Source organism: Oncorhynchus mykiss, chromosome 17 (assembly GCF_013265735.2).
Source record: "Oncorhynchus mykiss isolate Arlee chromosome 17, USDA_OmykA_1.1, whole genome shotgun sequence".
Lineage (NCBI taxonomy): Eukaryota > Metazoa > Chordata > Actinopteri > Salmoniformes > Salmonidae > Oncorhynchus > Oncorhynchus mykiss.
The window spans coordinates 56,739,074-56,764,609 of NC_048581.1; the positions used below are offsets into that span (position 1 = coordinate 56,739,074).

General features: G+C 40.3%; 1 protein-coding gene across 5 annotated transcripts in view; it reads right to left on the reverse strand.

Moving 5' to 3' along the window:
- Window positions 1-8,773: 8,773 nt before the first annotated feature.
- Window positions 8,774-25,536, reverse strand: part of LOC110494170 (diacylglycerol kinase alpha) — a 38,225-nt gene continuing 21,462 nt past the window's right edge. For all 5 annotated transcript variants that reach the window (XM_021568982.2, XM_036950251.1, XM_021568981.2 and 2 more), the window contains exons 19-24: window positions 22,226-22,290; window positions 21,999-22,089; window positions 14,996-15,182; window positions 13,418-13,538; window positions 13,261-13,321; window positions 8,774-10,119 (exon numbers count right to left, since the gene is read on the reverse strand). In XM_021568982.2, the coding sequence (XP_021424657.2) occupies window positions 10,039-10,119; window positions 13,261-13,321; window positions 13,418-13,538; window positions 14,996-15,182; window positions 21,999-22,089; window positions 22,226-22,290 (606 nt within the window). In that variant the 3' untranslated portion in view covers window positions 8,774-10,038. The remainder of the gene's footprint in view (window positions 10,120-13,260; window positions 13,322-13,417; window positions 13,539-14,995; window positions 15,183-21,998; window positions 22,090-22,225; window positions 22,291-25,536) is intronic.

A 25,536-nucleotide genomic window follows, 5' to 3' on the forward strand; every position in this document is an offset into this window, starting at 1 on the left:
TCAAATGGCTACCCAGGCTATTTGCATTGTCGCCTTCTACGCTGCTGGTACTTTCTGTTATTATCTATGCATAGTAATTTTAATAACTACCTACATGTACATATTACCTCAATTACCTCGACACCGGTGCCCCCGCACATTGACTCTGTACCGGTACCCCTTGTATATAGCCCTGCTTTTGTTATTTTCCTGCTGTTCTTTAATTATTTGTTATTCTTATCTCTTACTTTTTTAAAGTTATTTTCTTAAAATGTCATTGTTGGTTAAGGGCTTGTAAGTAAATATTTCACCTGTTGTATTTGGCGTATGTGACAAATAAAATTTGATTTGATCTCCCGTATACCACCCCTAAGTTGTCACAATACAACTGATTGGCTCAAATGCATTAAGAAGGAAAGAAATTCCACAAATGTACTTTTAATAAGGAACACTTGTTAATTGAAATGCATTCCAGGTGACTACCTCATGAAGCTGGTTGAGAGAATGCCATGTGTGTGCAAAGCTGTCATCAAGGCAAAGGGTGGCTACTTTGAAGAATTTCAAATATAAAATATATTTGTTTAACACTTTTTGGGTTACTACATGATTCCATATGTGTTATTTCATAGTTTTGATGTCTATTATTCTACAATGTGGAAAATATTAAAAATAAAGAAAAACCCTTGAATGATTGATTACGTGTGTCCAAATTTTTGACTGGTACTGTATGTGTATAAATATATATTATTTAATTTAATTTAGATATAATTTAATAATTTAAATCATTTAAATGAAAATAAATGAAAATGTTAATGGACGGGATTGGACAATTACAAGTCCTGGTTATTATTTGAAACAGACATGATGCAATGAGTTAATTTGCACATGCACCATTGCTAAAGTACTTGTGTTGCGAATTCATGCAAATATTTTGCATTAACATAGGCTATTTATTCAACCATAACTTTGTATAAAAAATCAACTTTAGAAATAACTTTCATTAACTTGCCTAGGTTTTTTCACCGTGTTGTTTTAACTGTCTTCTTAGATGATAGTTTCGCTTCACTCCCACCAATCACAAAGCGCAACCCTGCTCATCGTCACTTTACTCCGGCCGGTCCGCTTGTTCAGGTTCATCTGTACTCTCTGTGTGTGTTTTACATGTTTACTCTTCTCTTTGGGGTCATTTAAAAAAAAACTCAAGTAGAACAACAAAACAGCAAAGTCTTTAAGACAAATTGGGCTTTTCTTCACCGATTTTCTTAGTGCAAATTGATGCTCGTTTTCTAGCTAGATTAATTTCCCCTTTGTTCCATTAACTCTTTAGTATTCGATAGAATGGGAAATGCTGGTCTCTTGAAGAACAACGAGGGCCAGTCTCCGATGACGTAAATCAAGGGTACCCATTGACGTAGGTGGAATCCCTGCATGTGATGTAGATCAGATCTGTCGATCTCTGGGACATCCAAGCGAAGAAAAAAATAAACAGGTTTCTAAAAATAGTTTGCGGAAGAATGTTGTGTCTGATGTCTGTAGTCAGATAGGGCCACATCCTCGCTTTCAAGTTTTATGTGACTTTCTTTTGCCTATACGTTCTCATCGTGTCTCATACTGTAGGCTTAAACATAACCAGCTAAATAAAAAATATGTAAATAAATAGATATCCTGAATGTTTAGCTTTTTAGTCATGCTTTTTAGTGTTATATTTGAGTGTCCATTCCTTTACTAGATTTGTGTGCATTGGGTAAATGTTGTGTAATTGTTAGATATTACTGCACCGTCACAGATAGAAGCACATGTATTTCGCTACACTCGCAATAATCTGCTAAACACGTGTACGTGACCAATACAATTTGATTTGATTTTGCTACAAATACTTTTTCCCCTATTAAATAGTTGATTTCTTTTGACAATGTAACTGACTGGTGAGGAAAAACATGTTTGTAAGCCTAGACTATGGAGTTAATGTTTTAATCCAATTTGAAAAACTCCATTATTTGAGTTTGAATCATAACTGTAATTTTCAAGGCTACTAGCTTGAATATTTTCTTTCCTTGAAGATACCTTGAAGACTTTCCTTAATCAATGAATAATTCGTTTTTCGAATACGTTTACCTTGTTTCCCCTGACCTAAAACAAAGTTACATTAAACTAAATGAACACATGCATTTATTAACAGACATACAAATACATTATTAAATAGATTAATCAATAGCATAAACGTAGCCAAGTGCATCTTGACCTTGGTTACCTACAGTGCCGTCTAGTAAGAACATATAACTGTCTAATAACTTGCATCAGCAGTTCAGCATCCCATAGTGAAACATGATAAGGACAGTGGTGACCGAATCCTTCCAATGGCATGGAGGAATTCTAGTATGCTCTCCAGTATATTTTCCAATATCACTCCACACAGTTGCCAAAAGCAGGAGTGGCAAGAGGGGGGAGAAGGGTAGTTGGGGGAAAGAGGGAAGAATTTAACAATCGATTAAACAGTAAGTCAAATATCTAATATCTATTGATTTAGATGTGGTACCAGAAATGAATAAGCCTATTGACATAGGTTCTCTTGACAGCAGTTGAGGAAAAGGCAAAGCTCAAAATGTGCTGAGTGGATGTTTTGCCCCTCCCTCATCATAAAGTGTTTTGGGTTTATTTTGATATGGGCGCATGGTTAACAACTGGTACTCAACATCATGGCTGTATATCACTCTAATCAATCAACAAGTGGGGGAGTCACACACAAGAACCCAACATAGTGCAGTGTGTGATTTATGAGTGTACTTGCCTAGAACTCAGTGCCTTTTGGGCACAAAATCAAATAACTCACCAGTAATGTATGATAGCCACACACTATTCACACACTTTTATTTTATATTTTCATTAAAGCGGCCATGAATGTATTGTGATAAAAGTTTTTAAAAATGTGATACCTTTTCTGCATAGTATTCCAAATGCACAGGTACCATGCCTCGTGCTATGACTAATTTGTCTTTGAGTGTTTGATGTCTTGCACCATGAAACGTACCCAGCAGCTGCTTGGAGAGGCACTACCAGAGACGGCCTGTGTCTGGCCAACGGCACCAAGGGTCCATATCAGTGTGGCTGTGAATGGACATGGGAGAAGAGGGACTCAAGTTACAGGGGCATTTCCCCTGTCTCTAGACACAACTATGGGCAGAGAGAGAGAGAGGGGGGAGTGAGAGAAAGAGTGTGGGAGAGATGGGAAGGGAGCCAAGGGTGGGCAGATAGAGAAAATGGGGAAAGAGGGGGTGTGGGGAGCAGAAAGAGAGAGGGATGGGGAGGGTCAGGTTCTGGTAGCAAACTTCTCAATGTATCGTCGTCCCCCCTGGCCCGCTCCACTCCCTAGACTATATCAGGTTAGCATGGGGGTGTTAAGAGCTTCACTTATTTCAGTAAGTCAGGCAGATGTTATAGAATTGATAGTGTTGTGTTTATTTTGCAGCAAATTGAGAGTTCTTTTCAGCCTTCCATCACCATCACGGTTCTACCCCATCAGGTGAGAAGCCTCATTACCTTGGTTATGACAGTTCAAATCTGGGCTCTGCAATTGGTAATGGTGCATTTGGAAAAAAATAATTAAACTTAGTCAAAACCTATTAACTATTATTCCTTGATTAAAGCAAGTAATCTGTATTTCAATCTATTAAGAATTCACAAATGTCCTTCACACAATGACAAACTCATACAGTGTATCAAGAATTGAAGCTGACCAGGTGGGTAAAATCAGCTTTGATCCAACAGAATAGTATCCTTTGAACTGTTTTCCCCTTTAACTGACAGGGAATTTGTACATTTCTTGCTGTATTTTTAAACTGGATGATTCCCTCAGTTTTAGCATTATTACATGCACTGCAAGATGTCATTATAGGCCAATGAGAGATGGCTGTTCCAAATATCTTTGCTTGAACTTGACATATTGTGCAGTATTTGTCTCATCTTTGAAGGATGATAACTTCAAACCATGACTTTTGAAGTGAAGCCTGTAGCAAGCCATGCACCAAGAGAGAATCTCACAAATTGTCCTAGAAATATTTCTTCCCAAGATTATGCGTCATGATAATCCCAAATTCCCAAACCCAAATCATGCTCCGTCAGTACGATTGTAAAAATTCAGTGAGAGTTTGAGGAGTCAAGGGGCCCCAAGTGAGTGGACCACCTTCATACAGATCACGTTACTCATCACATACTTCTCTTTTTGGTGGAGTATACCATGTACTCTATGGTACACATGTAGACACACATAGGTACCATACACTATGTATGGAGAGCATCCCAGTTTCATGTGACCTTTAGAAGGGTGGGGGGTGTATTTCTAGATTAACGGCCCAGGCTTCTTCAGGGGTATCAGCGGGGGTATCAGACTCCAGTCCTAAGGGTTCTCGTTTCAGAATAATAACTCAATTAACACTCATTTGCTCATTAAGACTAAACAATGTTGTTACTAAACAGTGTAATGCAAAGAAGCAAATCTTCAATTGGCGAGGCTATTTTCGGTGACATGGGTAATATAACTGTTCTATTTCGGCCTATTTTGTCCTTTCACGAGCAGCGCTACATTGGAACACATCTCCTAGCTACACTGAACAAAAATAAAAATGCAACAATTTCAAAGAGTTACAGTTCATATAAGGAAATCAGTCAATTGAAATAAATTCATTAGGCCCTAATCTATTTCACATGACTGGGAATACATTATTGCATCTGTTGGTCACAGATACAGTACCTTAAAGAAAAAAGGTAGGGGCATTGATCCGAACACAAATTTGATGTGACCACCACATTGCACAGATATAATTCACAACCATAAAAATCTTTCAAACATACAGTGCATATGGAAAGTATTCAGATCTCTTGACTTTTTAGCAAAAAAAAATATATATATATTTTTTCAAATCTATTAAAAATAAAAAACTTTCAAATTTACATAAGTATTCAGACCCTTTCCTCAATACTTTGATCAAGCACCTTTGGCAGTGTCACGCCCTGGTCTAAGTATTTTGTGTTTTTCTTCATGTATTGGGTCAGGCCAGGGTGTGGCATGGGGTTTTTGTATTGTGGTGTGTTTTGTCTTGGGGTTTTGGTGTGTATGTATTGGGATTGTAGCTAGTGGGGTTATCTAGCAAAGTCTATGGCTGTCTGGAGTGGTTCTCAATCAGAGGCAGGTGTTTATCGTTGTCTCTGATTGGGAGCCATATTTAGGCAGCCATATTCTTTGAGTTTGTCGTGGGTGATTGTCCTTTGTGTCCTGATGTCCTTGTTCGGTGTTAGTTTACACAAGTATAGGCTGTTTCGGTTTTCATTACGTTTATTGTTTTGGTAGTGTTAGTATTTAGATTCGTGTTTCTTTATTATTTAAATAAACATGGATTGCAATAGCCACGCTGCATTTTGGTCCGACTCTCCTTCTCACCAAGAAAACCGTTACAGGCAGCAATTACAGCAACACCTGTATTTGGGGAGTTTCTCCCATTCTTCTCTGCATACCCTCTCAAGCTCTGTCAGGTTGGATGGGGAGCGTCACTGCACAGCTATTTTCAGGTCTGTCCAGAGATGTTCGATCAGGTTCAAGTCCGGGCTCTGGCTGGGCCACTCAAGGACATTGAGACTTGTCTCGAAGCCACTCCTGCTTTGTCTTGGCTGTGTGCTTAAGGTCGTTGCCCTGTTGGAAGGTGAACCTTCGCCCCAGTCTGAGCACTCTGGAGCAGGTTTTCATCAAGGATCTCCCTCTACTTTGCTCCGTTCATCTTTCCCTGACCAAGGCCCTTCTCCCCTGATTGTGCAGTATGGCCGGGCGGCCAGCTCTAGGAAGTCTTGCTGGTTACAAATGTCTTCCATTTAAGAATGATGGAGGCCACTGTTCTTGGGGACCTTCAATGCTGCAACAAAAAAAATTGTAACATTCCCTAGATCTGTGCCTCAACACAATACTGACTCGGTGCTCTACGGACAATTCCTTCGACCTCATGGCTTGGTTTTTGCTCTGACATGCACTGTCAACTGTGGGACCTTTTATAGACAGGTGTGTGCCTTTCCAAATCATGTCCAATAAATTGAATTTACCACATGTGGTCTCCAAGTTGTAGAAACATCTGAAGGATGATCAATGAAACAGGATGCACTTGAGCTCAATTTCGAGTTTCATAGCATAGGGTCTGAAAACCTATGTAAATAAGGTATCTGTTTTTATTTTTAATAACATTTGCAAAAATGTCAGCTTTGTCATTATGGGGTATTGTGTGTAGATTGATGAGGAAAATGTTTTATTTAATACATTTTAGAAAAAGGCTGTAATGTCACAAAATGTGGAAAAAGTGAACTCTATGTCTCTGAAGCAAAGGAAAAATGTTCTGGTTTGCACCATGTGCCTCCTTGATCAGGCTGTTGATTGTGACCTATGGAATGTTGTCCCACTCCTCCTTAATGGCTGTGCAAAGTTGCTGGATATTGGCAGGAATTGGAACACGCTAGCTTACATGTCGATCCAGAGCATTCCAAACGTGCTCAATGAGTAACATGTCTGAGTATGCAGGCCATGGAAAAACGTGGACATTTTTAGCTTCCAGGAATTGTGTACAGATCTGTGCGACATGTGGCCGTGCATTATCATGAGGTGATGGCGGCAGATGAATGGCACGACAACGGGCCTCAGGATCTCATCACGGTGTCGCTGTACATTCAAATTTTAATTGATAAAATGCAATCGTGTTCATTGTCCATAGCTTATGCCTGCCCATACCATAACCCCACCGCCACCATGGTCACCTGTTCACATCTGCAATACGCTTGCCCACACAACGCCATACACTTTGTCTGTCATCTGCTCGGTACAGTTGACACCGGGATTCATCCGCCAAGAGCAAACTTCTCCAGCGTGCCAGTGCCCATTGAAGATGAGCATTTGCCCACTGAAGTCGGTTACAACGCCAAACTGCAGTCAGGTCAAGACCCCAGATGAATTTCCCCGAGACGGTTTTTGACAGTTTGTGCAGACTTTCTTCGGTTGTGCAAACCTACAGTTCCATCAGCTGCCTGAGTGGCTGGTCTCAGACGATCCCACAGGTGAAGAAGTCGGAAGTGGAGGTCCTGGGCTGGAGCGGTTACACACGTAGTCTACGGTTTGAGGGCGGTTGCCAAATTCGTATTGCCAAATTCTCTAAAACGATGTTGGAAGCGGCTTATGTTAGAGAAATTAACATTCTGGCAACAGCTCTGGTGGCCATTCCTACAGTCAGCATGCCAATAGCACGCTCCCTCAAAACTCGAGACATCTGTGGCATTGTGTTATGTGACAAAACTGCACATTTTAGAGTGGCCTTTTTATTGTTCCCAGCACAAGGTGTGCCTGTACAATGATCATCAGCTTCTTGATATGCCACACCTGTCAGGTGGATGGATTACCTTGGCAAAGGAGAAATGTACACTAACAGGGATGTAAACAAATGTGTACACCAAATTTGAGAGAGAAACTTTTTGGGTGTATGGAAAATGCCTGATCTTTTATTTCAGTTCATGAAACATGGGACCAACACTTTACATGTATATATTTTTGTTCACTGTAGTTCTAGTGTTGTAGTCATTTTAGGGAAACTCCTGAAGACCAGGGTTTCGTACCAAATGGCACCCTACTTTGGCCCTGTCTCTGAGCTCCGTTGGGGGTCCCACAGCCATTAACACCAATGGCCAACAAACACAAACCTGTTAAGTGTGACACAGCACCACTATGACAGCTGCCCAACTGCCATTGACAACCTTTATAAAAGTACTTTTTTTAACCTTTATTTAACTAGGCAAGTCAGTTAAGAACACATTCTTATTTTCAATGACAGCCTAGGAACTGCCTGTTCAGGGGCAGAATGACAGAATTGTACCTTGTCAGCTTTCGGTTACTAGTCCAACACTCTAACCACTAGGCTACCCTGCCGCCCCATTCTGTCACATACAGCGATATCCTTCTGGTAACTGACCTTGAGAAAGGCAGTGTCACGTGTGATCCCTCTCTGGCCTCTAGGTCACCAGGCTGCTCATTATGGCGCACACCTGTCACCATCTTTACGCGCACCTGCACGTCATCAGACTCACCTGGACCCCATCACCTCCCTGATAACCTTCCCTATATAAGTCACTCCCTTTAGTTCCTTCCTCCGGTCTTATTGTTTCTGCTCCAGTGTTTAGTCTGTGTGTTGTTCATGGCTCTTGTTTTGTTTTATGTTGCATTTATTTATTAAAACACTCACTTCCTGAACTTGCTTCCCGACTCTCAGCTCACATCATTACAGAATAATGCCTCACCTAAGGGAAGCATCAGGGGGTGTATTTTATTATTTTTTTTGTCAGGTGGAATGATGTCGGGTCCAGGAGCCTCTACGGGCTTTCATGCCTCAGCCGGACTCCCCTGCCTCAACCGGCTCGTCGAGCTTCCTCTCTGGCCTCTAGGTCACCAGGCTGCTCGTTATAGCGCACACCTGTCACCATTGTTACGCGCACCTGCGCGTCATCAGAATCACCTGGACTCCATCACCTCCCTGATAACCTTCCCTATATATGTCACGCCTTTTGGTTCCTTCCCCGGGTGTTATTGTTTCTGTTCCAGTGTTTACGTTGTTCCACGTTGTTCGTGTTTCTTGTTTTGTTTTATGTTGCATTTATTTATTAAAACACTCACTCCCTGAACTTGCTTCCTGACTCTCAGCACACATCGTTACAGGCAGAGATAAGAAATTGCTGTCTTTTTAAAGATCTCTTACCATGGTAGATACATGAATACACATACTGTAGGCTATACATTTATTTATTTAAAGAGAAAAGCCAGGTCTCTTTTTTTCTTGAGGACAGCATCTCAGTAGTTGTGGTTTGGAATCAGTCTCACTAAGCAAAGAGATTGGGTTAGTGATAATGAGGAAGTGTTAAAGGCCCAATGCAGCTGTTTTTATCTCAATATCAAATAATTTCTGGGTAACAATTAAGTACCTAACTGTGAATGTTTTCAATCAAAATGCTCAAAAGTAAACAAAAATAGCTTCTTAGGTAGAGCAATTTCTCAAGCAAGAATTTTGCTAAGACTTAGGGAGTGGTTTGAGTGGGGAGGGGAAAACAGAAAACTAGCTGTTATTGGCAGAGGTTTGGAACTCTTTCTTATTGGTCTTTTAATGAATTTACCTGATGTCACCAGGCAGGCCAACACTGCATCCCATCAAAACCACCTGAAATTTCAGTCTGTCTTTTCGAACAGCTTTTACATGAAAAGGGCATTATCATAATTTTCACAATTTCGCAGTATTATTCCAACCTCATAGTGTGGAAATATATGTAAAACACAGAAAAATCATAATTTGACTGCACTGGGCCTTTAAGTGAGGTCGGGCAACGCAAACGATACCCTCAGCTGTCTGAGCTGTATCCTCTACAAGAAACTTGCTGAGTAGGCAAAACATACTTAGATTTGACAGTGAACGGCATTATATAGCGACACAGACTGTTGGCCTATCACGTTAATCAATATGGATACAAAAACATTTGTGTGAAAATGCTATAGAAAGCAGATAAACAAACAGGAGATCTATTACTGTGCTGAGACATAACAATAAAGCATAAAAGTAATAAAACTCATGGAGAACTATGGAATTATACATTCCTAATACAAACAGATACAAAATGTAATAGCAATGTAATATAAAGCTTAACATGAGGGGACTTACTCAAATCAACACAAGCCTGGGATAGTTTTTTGTTATGGAAATGAGTAGAGTATCAATGTTAATCAATGGCTACTAGTGTTTCAGGAAGAAATTCAGACATGAAGAATGTTTTTACGCAAATGTTGCTTCCTTTATGGCAGTGGTTCTTCAGCAGTCAGTGGACCTCTGCTCCTGGGTGAAGTTTCCCCGAGGTACAGATCTAGGATAAGCATCCACTCACCCAATCTAAACCTTAACCATTAGTGGGGAAAATGAAAAACTGATCCAAGATCAGTGTCAAAGGGCAACTTCACCCTACACCCGGACCTCTTCAGTCTCAGTGCTGCAGTCCACCTTTCCTCTACTTGAGGTGGAAGAAGCCTGATGATTTGGCAGGAGCAGCCATCAGCATGTTGGCTTGGTTCTTGTGTGTGATGTGGATCTGAACACAGGGTGGAAAATTCAGGAGGTTTTACAGTCATCACAGTCTACAACAGTGCTTCCCTTATCCCCATACCCTCTTGTGGTAGGCAAACATTTTTGTCCTATCCCTGCACGGACAAACCTGATTGAAGTAATTCAACTATTATTGAAAGTCGGGACAATCCTTATCCGGCAGGGAAACTTTTTATTTTTATAGCAATATTTGAGAATAATTTTAATTTAAGGGAATTTTATAAAGGGAAATACTTGTTTTAGGAATTGTTTAAATATTTGCAATATTATTAATTTCCATGTCCTCTCTACGACCGGAAATGCTCTTGTCCGGAGCAAAGGATCCCAATTTCAAACTCTCAAAAAATGTGTTTAAAATTGTATAAACTGGCAATAATTAATATGAACTGAAAAAGGATCTTATGTCGTTTCTTGCAATAGCCCTCTGAAACTTAAAATAATATTGATCACAAAACTGTGACTCCTAAAAATATTTGGTCCCCCCAAAAAATGGTAAACTCTTGTCAGATTTGTCTAAAACCCTAAATGATTCAGGAATGAGCACGGTCAGCTCCACAATAAGGACCATTTCTTCATGTCCTCGTGACATGTAGTGCAACAAGACCACTCATGGTCTGTAAAGTTCTCTACTTTTAATACATTTAAAACAAGCAATATTGAAATCACCATGGTCACAACGATAAACTGTCAACTCCATCTCCTTGATAGGATATACATTTTGGTTCAGATGTGTTTATTTATTTTAGGGTTTATAGTCATAAAGCAACGGAGGAAAAATAAAGGGATGATGCTAGCTTTATAAAATATTGTTTTATGTTCTTTCTCTAGAAAACCATGCCAAAATGCTAACGAAATTAGCCCTGGAGCATTATATAGTGGTATAAAACGGAAAAAAAACTACGTTTGGAGAGTTGTACTACACATTTGAATAATCTGTTAGAATGAATCAAAACAAGGCCTTCAAACACTTGTTGAACTATGTAAAAATTAAAAGCCTTTTATAGCGTCAGACGGAGTTGACATAAATCCATTTAGTTGCATTTTATGGATATGTTTTGAAGACTTGGGAGTTGTTCCTTTACATGGTGTAATAGGTGATACTTTGGTCTATCAAAAAAATATACAGTTGAAGTCGGAAGTTTACATACACCTTAGGCAAAAACATTTAAACTCAGTTTTTCACAATTCCTGACATTTAATCCCAGTAAAAATTCCCTGTTTTAGGTCAGTTAGGATCACCACTTATTTTAAGAATGTGAAATGTCAGAATAATAGTAGAGAGAATTATTTATTTCAGCTTTTATTTCTTTCATCACATTCCCAGTGGATCAGAAGTTTACATACACTCAATTAGTATTTGGTAGCATTGCCTTTAAATTGTTTAACTTGGGTCAAACACTTTGGGTAGCCTTCCACAAGCTTCCCACAATAAGTTGGGTGAATTTTGGCCCATTCCTCCTGACAGAGCTGGTGTAACTGAGTCAGGTTTGTAGGCCTCCTTGCTCGCACAAGCTTTTTCAGTCCTGCCCACACATGTTCTATTGGATTGAGGTCAGGGCTTTGTGATGGCCACTCCAATACCTTGACTTTGTTGTCCTTAAGCCATTTTGCCACAACTTTGGTATGCTTGGGGTCAACGTCCATTTGGAAGACCCATTTGGACCAAGCTTTAACTTTCTGACTGATGTCTGGAGATGTTGCTTCAATATATCCACATCATTTCCCTTCTCATGATGCCATCTATTTTGTGAAGTGCACCAGTCCTTCCTGCAGCAAAGCACTCCCACAACATGATGCTGCCACCCCCATGCTTCACGGTTGGGATGGTGTTCTTCGGCTTGCAAGCCTCCCCCTTTTTCCTCCAAACATAACGATGGTCATTATGGCCAAACAGTTCTATTTTTGTTTTATCAGACCAGAGGACATTTCTCCAATTAGTACGATCTTTGTCCCCATGTGTAGTTGCAAACCGTAATCTGGCTTTTTTATGGCGGTTTTGGAGCAGTGGCTTCTTCCTTGCTGAGCGGCCTTTCAGGTTATGTCGATATAGGACTTAGTTTACTGTGGAAATAGATACTTTTGTACCTGTTTCCTCCAGCATCTTCAGGAGGTCGTTTGCTGTTGTTCTAGGATTGATTTGCACTTTTCGCACCAAATATGTTAATCTCTAGGAGAAAGAACGCATCTCCTTCCTGAGTGGTGTGACGGCTGCGTGGTCCCATGGTGTTTATACTTGCGTACTATTGTTTGTACAGATGAACGTGGTACCTTCAGGCGTTGTGAAATTGCTCCCAAGGATGAACCAGATGTGTGGAGGTCTACAATTCTTTTTCTGAGGTCTTGGCTGATTTCTTTTGATTTTCCCATGATGCCCTGAGGCACTGAGATTGAAGGTAGGCCTTGAAATACATCCGAAAGGTACACCACCAATTAACTCAAATGATGTCAATTAGCCTATCAGAAGCTTCTAAAGCCATGACATCATTTTCTGGAATTTCCAAGCTGTTTAAAGGCACAGTCAACTTAGTGTATGTAAACTTCTGACCCACTGGAATTGTGATACAGTGAATTATAAGTGAAATAATCTTCCTGTAAACAAATGTTGGAAAAATTACTTGTGTCATGCACAAAGTAGATTTCCTTATCGACTAGCCAAAACTATAGTTTGTTAACAAGAAATGTGTGGAGTGGTTGAAAAACGAGTTAATGACTCCAACCTAAGTGTATGTAAACTTCAGACTTCAACTGTATATATTTCACATTTGTGTTAAAATTAAGACAAATATTTGTGAATATTTGAGATTGGTCCATCTTTCAAGAATCGCTGAATTAATGAATCACCAAGACCTTGATTAGTTGTCTGGTGCGTCAGTGTAGGGCTAGGAAAAAAATGTGTCTGGTCTGGTAAGGGTTGGGAAATACTGATCTCCAGTACATCACATTGTATTTCTGAAACAAAATTGAGTCAAGAGACTTGGCCCACTGCTAAAACTAACAAGCCAACATAAGGACATCAACAATGTTTATTTTAGAATAAATGTTCCTCCAGTTGTCACACTATCTAATTCAATTGGTCATAGGAACTCCACGGCCAAACTCACTTAAGGGGTATATTAACAACACTTACAGTGCAGGGAGGCTGCATCCAGGGCTCACCATCAATCTGCATAGGCAAGGCTTTATGTGTCCTGAGAAAGACAATGAGAGAGAGACACGTTTTAATACCAAAAGTTAAAAAGGCATAACACCCAAAGAATTGTGTATAGAGCCTGTATTAAGTCTACCTGATAGTGATCTGTGATGTTTGAGCCAGTCTGTGTCCAGCCCTCTTCAGCCCAGAATAGATCTGACCCATCTCAATCGCCCCCTCCAATCCCACCACCTCAATCCGCTTGTCACTTAGGTCTGTGGGGGGAAAAGGAAACATTAAAATATATTGTCAATAGCCTGTTACGGATGATGCGAATTTTCGCAGCTTTTTGTAAAAAATCGCGCAACATTTCAACGTCCTGCTACTCATGCCAGGAATATAGTATATGCATATGATACGTATGTGTGTATAGAAAACACTCTGAAGTCTCTAAAACTGGTTAAATCGTGTCTGTGGCTATAACAGAACGTGTTTAGGAGTAAAAATCCCTGGGAAAAAGATTCATCCGCCAGTCAATGTATTGTCTAAGGCGATAGAAAATAGATAAGGTTCCCATGACAATGCCTACAGCTTCCACACGATGCCGCCAGTACTGGCATTTCATTGTAGATTTATCCTTGGTGGGATGACGTGTAGGCACTTCCTGTCTTGGGGCGCACCGGAGGAAGCTAAGAAAGTGAAAAAATGGACGATGATTTCAAGACTTGCTGCTATCGAATACAGATCGCCCCGTGATCAATTTGATCGATTATTAACGTTTATTAATACCTAAAGTTGGTTTACAAAAGTAGTTTGAAGTGATTTGTAAAAGTTTATAGGCAACTTTTTTAATTTAAAAAAAGTGACGTTGCGTCTTGAAAAGGTGATTTTTCCTGGATCAGACCGGCCTTCATAAAATGACATTTTGGGGATACAATGACGGATTTAATCGGGAAAAAGACCCAATTGTGATGTTTATGGGACATATAGGAGTGCCAACAAAGAAGCTCGTCAAAGGTAATGAATGTTTTATATTTTATTTATGCGTTTTGTGTAGCGCCGGCTACCGCAAAATCTTTTGTTTAGGTCTCGTTCAGGTATTTTGGGGGGTGCATGCTATCAGATAATAGCTTCTCATGCTTTCGCCGAAAAGCATTTTACAAATCTGACATGTTGGCTAGATTCACAACGAGTGTAGCTTTAATTGAGTATCTTGCGTGTGTGTTTTAATGAAAGTTTGAGATTTATCGAGTACTATAGGTGGCGCTCTGAAATTTCCGCTGATGTGGTTCCTGTGCAGGAACCACGTCCGTAACAGGTTTTAAGCAGACATTCATTCTCATACATACAGTGACTTAGCTACTGTAATACAAATTATATCATAATAATTTGGTGGGTGCTTATATAGGTCCTATGTCTTGCATGTGTGTATTAATATGTATGCGGAGAGTGGGGTCATGGCCAGAGTCTGCCATTATCAATGGCGACCCAGGAGCAAATATGGTTAAGTGCCTTGTTCAAGGGCAGATCAACAGATTTTTCACCTTCATCTTTTTGTTAGTGGCCCAACGCTCTAACCACTAGGCTACCTGCAGCCCTCCAAAAAAATACCATATGGTCTGTGTAAGGGCAAAACTGACAATATTACATACAATGCTACAGTAAACATTAATATCACTAGGCAACTAAATAAACCTCCAACAATGTATGAGATAAGCATGCCCTAAAGTACCTTGTGAGCTCATTTTCAGAACGTCGTGGTCAGTGACGACATCAGGCGGTTCCTCTTCTGACACATTGTCTCTGTCTGCCTTCTTAGCCTCACCCCACAGGTTGGAGCCGCCGTGCATGCTGGGTATGTTGATGACTGCAAGGCCCTCCAGAGAGTGACCGCTCAGGTCCAGGGGTGTCCCACAGCACTGAGAGATAGACGGACGGACAGACACGGTCACAAACGGGTAAAGAGACTAAATTAAGTATTGCCAAGACTATCTACAGTGCCGGGAAAAAGCATTTGCCCCCTTTCTGATTTTCCCTATTTTTGCACATCTTGATACAGAATGTTATCAGATATTCAACCAAAACCTAATATTAAAAGGCACCTAAGTTCACCTATAACTACAAAAATGGATACTTATTTTATTTAACTAAGAAAGTTATGCAACACCCAATTTCCATGTGAAAAAGTAATTGCCCGCTTACACTCATGGCTGCATTCCATACACTTAAAAGACACACCCTATCCCCTCAGCCCTCAAATGAAGTGGACACTTCTGATGATGTATCATGATGTCTGACGAGTATACACTTGCAGGGCAAGGGGCGAGGGAAGAAGGAATGATTTTTAAATGGGCTGTGTTTGCTTGGATATTCTTCACTCGTTCATCCCGCGATGATTGTGTTTTCAGCCACCGGTAGCTTGTGGGTGATTTATATGCGCTACAGTCAACTATGATTGCATGTCTACTTATATTAACTATATAATTATTAATATACGCCTACTGTATGATAGCTAGCAAATAAATTAGCTAACTAACGTTAGCCTGCCTAGCTACTTCTGAAGAAGGAAAAACATTTATTTATATAATTTCCAAAAGCTAACTAAACATTTATTAGACATATTTGTGCATTAGTAGCACAATTTCTAATTTATTTACAAATATGGCCGCGGGGATTACCCCAAGAGCATAGGGCTCAGGGTTTAGGGCCAAGGGCAGTCTACTTTGTGTTTGAAACGCATCCATTAACTGGCTGTGCAACCTTTAGCTGTAATGACAGCAACCAAATGCTTCCTGTAGTTGTTGATCAGTCTCTCACGCCACTGTGGATGTATTTTGGCCAACTCTTGCATGCAGAACTGGTTTAACTCAGAGACATTTGTGAGTTTTCAAGCATGAACTGCTCGTTTCAAGTCCTGCCACAAAATCTCAATTGTGATTAGGTCTGGACTTTGACCAGACCATTCCAAAACTTAAAATGTGTTGCTTTTTAGCCATTTTCATGTAGACTTGATTGTGTGTTTTGGATCATTGTTTTGCTAAATAACTCAGCTGCGCTTCAGCTTCAGCTCACAGATGGATGGCCTGACATTCTCCTGTAGAATTCTCTTGATACAGAGCAGAATTAATGGTTCTGTCTATTAAGGCAAGTCTTCCAGGTTCCCAAACCATCACACTACCACCACCATGCTTGACTGATGGTATGAGGCTCTTAATCGTGGAATGCATGTGTGGTTCCTCCGAAGCATGGAGGAGGAGATGTGGGGGTGCTTTGCTGGTGCAACTGTCAGTGATTTATTTTGAATTCAAGGCAGATTTGACCAGCATGCCTACCACAGCATTCTGCAGCAATACACCATCCCATCTGGTTTGCGCTTAGTGGGACTAGCATTTGTTTTTTTCAACAGGACAATGACCCAAAACACACCTCCAGGCTGTGTAAGGGGTATTTCCCCAAGGAGAGTGATGGAGTGCTGCATCAGATGACTTGGCCTCCAAAATCACCCGACCTCAACCCAATTGAGATGGTTTGGGATGAGTTGGACCGAAGAGTGAAGGAAAAGCAGCCAACAAGTGTTTAGACTGTTGGAAAAGCATTCCTCATGAAGCTGGTTGAGGTCCAAAAGACTACTAAACAGCTTCTACCCCCAAGCCATAATACTCCTGAACAGCTAATCAAATGGCTACCCAGACTATTTGCATTGCCCTCCCTCTTTTATGCTGCTGCTACTCTGTTTATTATCTATGCATAGTCACTTTAACTCTACCTATATATATATACATATACATATTACCTCAATTACTTCGACTAACCAGTGCCCCCGCACATCGACTCTACCGGTACCCCCTGTATACAGGGCGGTAGGGTAGCCTAGTGGTTAGAGCGTTGGACTAGTAACCGGAAGGTTGCAAGTTCAAACCCCCAAGCTGACAAGGTCTGTCGTTCTGCCCCTGAACAGGCAGTTAACCCACTGTTCCTAGGCCGTCATTGAAAATAAGAATTTGTTCTTAACTGACTTGCCTAGTTAAATAAAGGTGAAATTGTTATTTTACTGCTGCTCTTTAATTATTTGTTACTTTTATTTATCTATTTTTTCCTCAACACTTATTTTTCTTAAAATTGCATTGTTGGTGAAGGGTTTGTAAGTAAGCATTTCACTGTATTCGGCGCATGTTACAAATACAATTGTTTTGAGATAATGCCAGATTGTGCAAAGCTGTCATCAAGGCAAAAGGTGGTTACTTTGAAGAATCTTGTTTAATACTTTTTTGGTTACTACATGATTCAAATGACGGAACAAGCAAGTATCTTCTTCTTATTGGTGTCCTTTAGTAGTGATTTCTTTGCAGCAATTCTCCTCTGAAAAGTTCATGTTGAGATGTGTCTGTTACTTGAACTCTGAAGCATTTATTTGGGCTGCAATTTCTGAGGTGCAGTTAACTCTAATGAACTTATCCTCTGCAGCAGAGGTAACTCTGGGTCTTCCTTTCCTGTGGCGGTTCGCATGAGAGCCAGTTTCATCATAGTGCTTGATGGTTTTTGCGACTGCACTTAAAATTTTCCGGATTAACTGAACTTCATGTCTTAAAGTAATGATGGACTGTCATTTCTCTTTGCTTATCTTCTGTATACCACTCCTACTTTGTCACAACACAACTGATTGGCTCAAACACATTAAGAAGGAAAGAAATTCCACAAATTAACTTTTAACTTCTTATGGCTGGGGGCAGTATTGAGTGGCTTGGATGAATAAGGTGCCCAGAGATGCCCAGAGTAAACTGCCTGCTACTCAGTCCCAGTTGCTAATATATGCATATTATTAGTATATAAATATACTGAATAGAAAACACTCTGAAGTTTCTAAAACTGTTTGAATAATGTCTGTGAGTATAACAGAACTCATATGGCAGGCAAAAATCTGAGAAAAAATCCAACCAGGAAGTGGGAAATCTGAGGTTGGTCATTTTTCAACTCATTCCCTATTGAAGATACAGTGGGATATTGGTCATGTTGCACTTCCTAATGCTTCCACTAGATGTCAACAGTCCTTAGAACCTTTTTTTGATGCTTCTACTGTGAAGTGGGGGCGAATGAGAAGGGAATGAGTCAGAGGCCTGCCAGAGAGCCACGAGCTGGCCACGCTCGTTCACGTGAGAACGAGCTCCGTTCCATTGCATTTCTACAGACAAAGGAACATTATTGAAGATTTATGTTAATAACATCCTAAAAATTTATTCTGTACTTCGTTTGACATGTTTCTACGGACTGTAATGGAACTTTTTGACTTTTCGTCTGCTCCTATTGAATGCTCTTCGTGAGTTTGGATTTGTTTACCAAATGCGCTAACAAAAGGAGCGTTACCTTACAAAACAAAACAATTTATTGTGGAACTGGGATTCCTGGGAGTGCATTCTGATGAAGACCATCAAAGGTAAGTGAATATTTATAATGTTATTTCTGACTTCTGTTGACTGCACAATATGGTGGATATCTTTTTGGCTTGTTTGAGCTCTGAGCGCCGTACTCAGATTATTGTATGGTTTGCTTTTTCCGTAAAGCTTTTTTGAAATCTGACACAGCGGTTGCATTAAGGAGAAGTGTATCTAAAGTTCCATGTATAACACTTGTATTTTCATCAACATTTATGATGAGTATTTCTGTAAATTGACGTGGCTCTCTGCAAAATCACTGGATGTTTTTGGAACTAACACGCCAATGTATACTGAGATACTAAGATTTTTTCATATATTTTAGATTTTTGTGACTCCTCGCTTTGGCTGGAAAAATGGCTGTGTTTTTCTGTGACTTGGCTCTGACCTAACATAATCGTTTGTGGTGCTTTCGCCGTAAAGCCTATTTGAAATCGGACACTGTGGTGGGATTAACAAGAAGTGTATCTTTAAAATGGTGTGAAATACTTGTATGTTTGAGGAATTTTAATTATGGGATTTCTGTTGTTTTGAATTTGCCGCCCTGCACTTTCACTGGCTGTTGTCATATCGATCCCGTTAGCGGGATCTCAGCCATAAGAAGTTTTAACAAGGCACAACTGTAAAATTTAAATGCATTCCAGATGACTACCTCATGAAGCTGGTTGAGAGAATGCCAAGAGTGTGCAAAACTGTTATCATGGCAAAAGGTGGCTACTTTGAAGAATCTCAAATCTAAAATATATTTAGATTTGTTTAACACTTTTTTGGTTACTACATGATTCCATATGTGTTATTTCATAGTTCTGATGTCTTCACTATTATTCTACAATGTAGAAAATAGTAAAAATAAAGAAAAACCCTGGAATGAGTCCGTGTGTCCAAACTTTTGCCTGGTATTGTATATATTTGTTTTAGCTATTTATTTTGCCTGTGTTTCAGCCTAGCTCAGTGCTTTCTATGGTGGTGGGGCAGCCCGCGGGAAATACAGAGCATAGGGGTTAGTAATGTTTTCTAGTTGCGCCGTGATTGTCTCAGTGTTCTGTCACTCATGGGGACACGATGTCACCGCAAAATCTACAGGGAGAGCTCGAAAATTAAAGTCCCTTGGGTGCTGCCATAGATTTACATTAGATGTACCCATCCAAGAAGGCTCAAGGTCATTGGCCACAGATAAAATGATGTGAAATAACGTTATATCTACCGTAGCTTTGATTGGACTGATCATGTCAACATCATACTTTCAAAATCTTAGCTAGACAAGCAGTCATCATCATTAATCAAGTCTACAGTCAACTGGCAAATCCTTTTCAATACTTGTCATATGAAGATAAATTATAGATAAAACACATCTGTGCTCATCAGCCATAAACATTACACAACAAGTTGGAAATCGCAAATTTAAGAATCAGTGTCTAACTGCAAGCATTGCAAAGCAATCAATAGCCTGCTATTCAGTGGAGAGGGTGTGTGGTCCAAGTCTGGGTTTAAGGGTATCTTTTCCAAGCTTAAAAAGGATAAACATTCACAATCAACACCATGGGCCAGAAAAGGTTGAATACATTGGCCATGTTGTCAATCCAGCATGACTTCTGACACGTTCAAAACAACTGGAAACTAGGAAATCTCATACTTCAGTGAGTTCAAGACAACTGGAACCCAGGCCTTTTTCTAGAGCTCCGACCTGAAGATCACCGATATCATGATTCAACCTCCCAGTTGTCTTCAAATCACCATAAATCCAGAGAATGCCAGACATTGATGACAAAGTTTGATGACAAAATTTACCCACAAGAAGGACTGCCACTCCATCTTCCTTTTCAAGTGAGCACAGCACAACAAGGTGAGTCCAATAATGTCTTGTATGCTGCTGCATATATGATGAAATATGCCAGGGAGATATGTATACTGTAGCTAAGAAAGTAATACTAAGTGTATGTTGTGTAGTAAGATGTTAGTAGCTTATGTGCATCACCCTAATAAGATGGTCTATCTACCCCTGTTAATTTCACCTGCTGTTCTAACTTGGTGGTCCACATGTAGCCTATAACCTGTTTTAGAGAAATGTAATCATTGAATATTGTAAGAGCTTTCATTGTCTGCTTATATTCCCCCTTTATTTATCCTTCGATTCGGACTTGGTGTACAGAGACAATACTGTAAGAACGGCCCATGTGCTGAATTCTGTCGCTGTACATTTCAAAAGTGCTGAACAAATAGTTATATTGACTACGTCCGTTCTAGCTCGCTCATTAATGTCTTAATCGAAATGACGGATTGCCTCTTATGCACTCATTGTTCCCTTATGCCATAGTTTATACATCTCAATTGTCAGTAGAAACCACATTTGTTTAAGCAAGTCAGCCATTTCAGCTATGTTTTTTAAAAAAGGCAGTAAATGAGGCTGAATGAACTGTCTCGCTGCCAGACAAGGCTCCGCTGATAGCCAGGTGTAGCGGTGGTAAGGATTCACTCCGTGGTGCTGAAAAGAAAGCTCTGCTGCTGGGGTGGCTTTATGTAGGGCCTAACAGTTTGTGGGTAACCTTTGTCGCCATTATAGTGGAATTAATGTATTGTTTAGTTTTGAACCGTGGCTTTGCTGGCATGCATCATAAAAAAAAGAAGAATTTACCCCACCAAGATTTACATGATAAAGTCGCAAGTGGACATGGGTCCCATTATGCCTGGTGAAAACCAAACACTGCATTCCATAGGAAGAACCTTATACCAACAGTCAAGCATGGTGGTGGTAGTGTGATGGTTTGGGGATGCTTTGCTGCCTCAGGACAGCATGGTGGTGGTAGTGTGATGGTTTGGGGATGCTTTGCTGCCTCAGGACTGGGAAGACTTGCATTAATGGAAGGAACCATGAATTCTCCTCTGTATCAGATAATTCTACAGGAGAATGTCAGGCCATCTGTTTGTGAGCTAAAGTGCAGTTGGGTCATGCAACAAGACAATGAACCAAAACACACAATCAAGTCTACATGAAAATGGCTAAAAAGAAACACATTTACAATTAAAGGTGGCACAACCAGTTATTGAGTGTAAGGGGGCACTTACTTTTTCACACAAGGGCATTGGGTTTTACATAACTTTGTTTATGAAATATGAACGGTGTTATTTGTTCACTCAGGTTAGATTTTGGTTGAAGATCTGATAACATTCAGTACAATAAATATGCAAAAGTAGAGAAAATTAGAAAGGGGACAAATACTTTTTCACAACACTGTACACTTAAATGATGGTAAGATCCATTTAACCACAAACTAAAATAACTAGGATTCAAGACTCTTCAGTGTTCACCTCAATGCTGAGACAATCCCTTAGCTTCTTGCAGGAGGCAGAGATGGTCTCAGAGGTGGCAAACTCAAAATACCACAGTTTGTTCTTCATCCTTGCAGAGAAAACAAAAAGAACATTGTTTTGGTCAGTGCTCAGAGATAAACAAAATCCCACCCAGCCATAACAGATTTTTCACTCTTCGCACTCAACACTCTTTGTTTGATCCTTGACCTTTCAGTCACTCTCACCTGCTGTTGAACTTCTGAGGGTGCTTCTCCCTCATGGAGTGAAAGCGGTGAGCAATGGAGGCATCCTGTCAATTAACACATTGTAGCATTTACATGTGTTCAATAAATCTTTATCACCACAAAAGGGCAATTTGTAACAATAAGAAAACAAGAGCACAATGACAAGAAAAATCACAGTCATATCAGTGCCTTCGGAAAGTATTCAGACAGACCCTTTGACAATTTACAAATTTTGTTATGTTACAGCTTTATTCTAAAATGAATTAAATAAAAAAAATCTCAGCAATCTACACAAAATAACCCATAAAGACAAAGCGAAAACATTTGTTTTATATATTTTCTTTTACAAATTTATAAAAAAAAATCTAAACAGATACCATATGTACAGTTGAAGTCGGAAGTTTACATACACCTTAGCCAAATACATTTAAACTCAGTTTTTCACAATTGCTGACATTCAATCCGAGGAAAATGTCCATTTAAGGTCAGCTAGGATCACTATTTTATTTTAAGAAAGTGAAATGTCAAAATAATAGAAGAGAGAAGGATTTATTTCAGCTTTTAATTATTTAATCACATTCCCAGTGGGTCAGACGTTTACATACACTCAATTAGTATTTGGTAGCATTGCTTTTAAAATGGTTTAACTTGGGTCAAACGTTGCAGGTAGCCTTCCACAAGCTTCCCACAATAAGTTGGGTGAATTTTGACCCATTCCTCCTGACAAAGCTGGTGTAATTGAGTCAGGTTTGTTGGCCTCCTTGCTCGCTCAAGCTTTTTCAGTTCTGCCCACAAATGTTCTATGGGATTGTGGTCAAGGCTTTGTGATGGCCAGTCCAATACCTTGACTTTGTTGTCCTTAAGCCATTTTGCCACAACTTTGGAAGTATGCTTGGGGTCATTGTCCATTTGGAAGACACATTTGCGACCAAGCTGTAACTTCCTGACGTCTTGAGATGTTGCTTCAATATATCAACATACTTTTCCTCACTCATGATGCCAACTATTTTGTGAAATGCACCAGTCCCTCTTGCAGCAAAGCTCCCCCACAACATGATGCTGCCACCCCCCGTGCTTCACGGTGGGGATGGTGTTCTTCGGCTTGCAAGCATCCCCCTTTTTCCTCCAAACATAACAATGGTCATTATGGCCAAACAGTTCTATTTTTGTTTCATCAGACCAGAGGACATTTCTCCAAAAAGTACGATCTTTGTCCCCATGTGCAGTTGAAAACCGTAGTCTGGCTTTTTTATGGCGGATTTGGAGCAGTGGCTTCTTCCTTGCTGAGCGGCCTTTCAGGTTATGTCGATATAGGACTTGTTTTACTGTGGATATAGATACTTTTGTACCTGTTTCCTCCAGCATCTTCACAAGGTCCTTTGCTGTTGTTCTGGGATTGATTTGCACTTTTCGCACCAAAGTACGTTCATCTCTAGGAGATAGAACGCGTCTCATTCCTGAGTGGTATGACGGCTGCGTGGTCCCATGATGTTTGTACTTACGTACTATTGTTTGTACAGATGAACGTGGTACCTTCAGGCGTTTGGAAATTGCTCCCAAGGATGAACTAGACTTGTGGAGGTCTACAATTGTTTTTCTGAGGTCTTGGCTGATTTCTTTTGATTTTCCCATGATGCCAAGAAAAGAGGCACAGAGTTTGAAGGTAGGCATTGAAATACATCCACAGGTACATCTCCAATTGACTCAAATGATGTCAATTAGCCTATCAGAAACTTCTAAAGCCATGACATCATTTTCTGGAATCTGTAAACAATTGTTGGAAAAATGACTTGTGTCATGCACAAAGTAGATGTCCTAACCGACTTGCCAAAACTATAGTTTGTTAACAAGAAATTTGTGGAGTGGTTGAAAAACACATTTTAATGACTCCAACTTAAGTGTATGTAAACTGCAGACTTTAAACTTCAACTACTACTGTATTCAGACCCTTTGCTATGAGACTTGAAATTGAGCTCTGGTGCATCCTGTTTCCATTCATCATCCTTGAGATGTTTCTACAACTTGATTGGAGTCCACCTGTCCAAATTAAATGGATTGGACATGATTTGGAAAGGCACACACCTGTCTATATAAGGTCCCACAGTTGACAGTATATGTCAGAGCAAAAAACAAGCAATGAGGTCGAAGTAATTTTCCGTAGAGCTCCGAGACAGGATTGTGTCGAGGCACAGATCTGGGGAAGGGTACCAAAAAGTGTCTGCGGCATTGAAGGTCCCCAAGAACAAAGTGGCCTCCATCATTCTTAAATTGAATAAGTTTGGAACCACCAAGACTCTTCCTAGAGCAGGCCCCCCGGCCAAACTGAGCAATCAGGGGAGAAGGGCCTTGGTCAGGGAGGTGACCAAGAACCCGATGGTCACTCTGACAAGAGCTCTAGAGTTCCTCTGTGGAGATGGGAGAACCTTCCAGAAGGACAACCATCTCTGCAGTACTCCATCAATCAGGCCTTTATGGTAGAGTGGACAGATGGAAGCCATTCCTCAGTAAAAGGCACATGACAGCCTGCTTGGAGTTTGCCAAAAGGCACCTAAAGACTCTCAGACCATGAGAAACGTGATTCTCTGATCTGATGAAACCAAGATTCAACTCTTTGGCCTGAATGCCAAGTGTCTCGTCTGGAGGAAACCTGGCACCATCCCTACGGTGAAGCATGGTGGTGGCAGCATCATGCTGTGGGGATGTTTTTCAGCGGCAGGTGCTGGGAGACTAGTCAGGATCGAGGCAAAGATGAACAGAGCAATGTACAGAGAGATCCTTGATGAAAACCTGCTCCAGAGCGCTCGGGACCTCAGACTGGGGAAAAGGTTCACCTTCCAACAGGACAACGACCATAAGCACACAGCTAAGACAACACAGGAGTGGCTTCGGGACAAGTGTCTGAATGTCCTTGTGTGACCCAGCCAGAGCCCGGACTTGAACCTGTTCGAACATCTCTGGAGAGACCTGAAAATAGCTGTGCAGCGACGCTCCCCATCTAACCTGACAGAGCTTGAGAGGGTCTGTAGAGAAGAATGGGAGAAACTCCCCAAATACAGGTGTGCCAAGCTTGTAGCGTCATACTCAAGAAGAATCGAGGGTGTAATCGCTGCCAAAGTTGCTTCAACAAAGTACTGAGTAAAGGGTCTGAATACTTATGTAATTAATGTGATATTTCAGTTCATTTTTAATAAATCAGCAAAAATATCTAAAAAACTGTTTTTGCTTTGTCATTATGGGGTATTGTGTGTAGATTGAGGGGGGAAAAAAACAATTTAATCAATTTTAGAATAAGCCTATAACCTAACAAAATG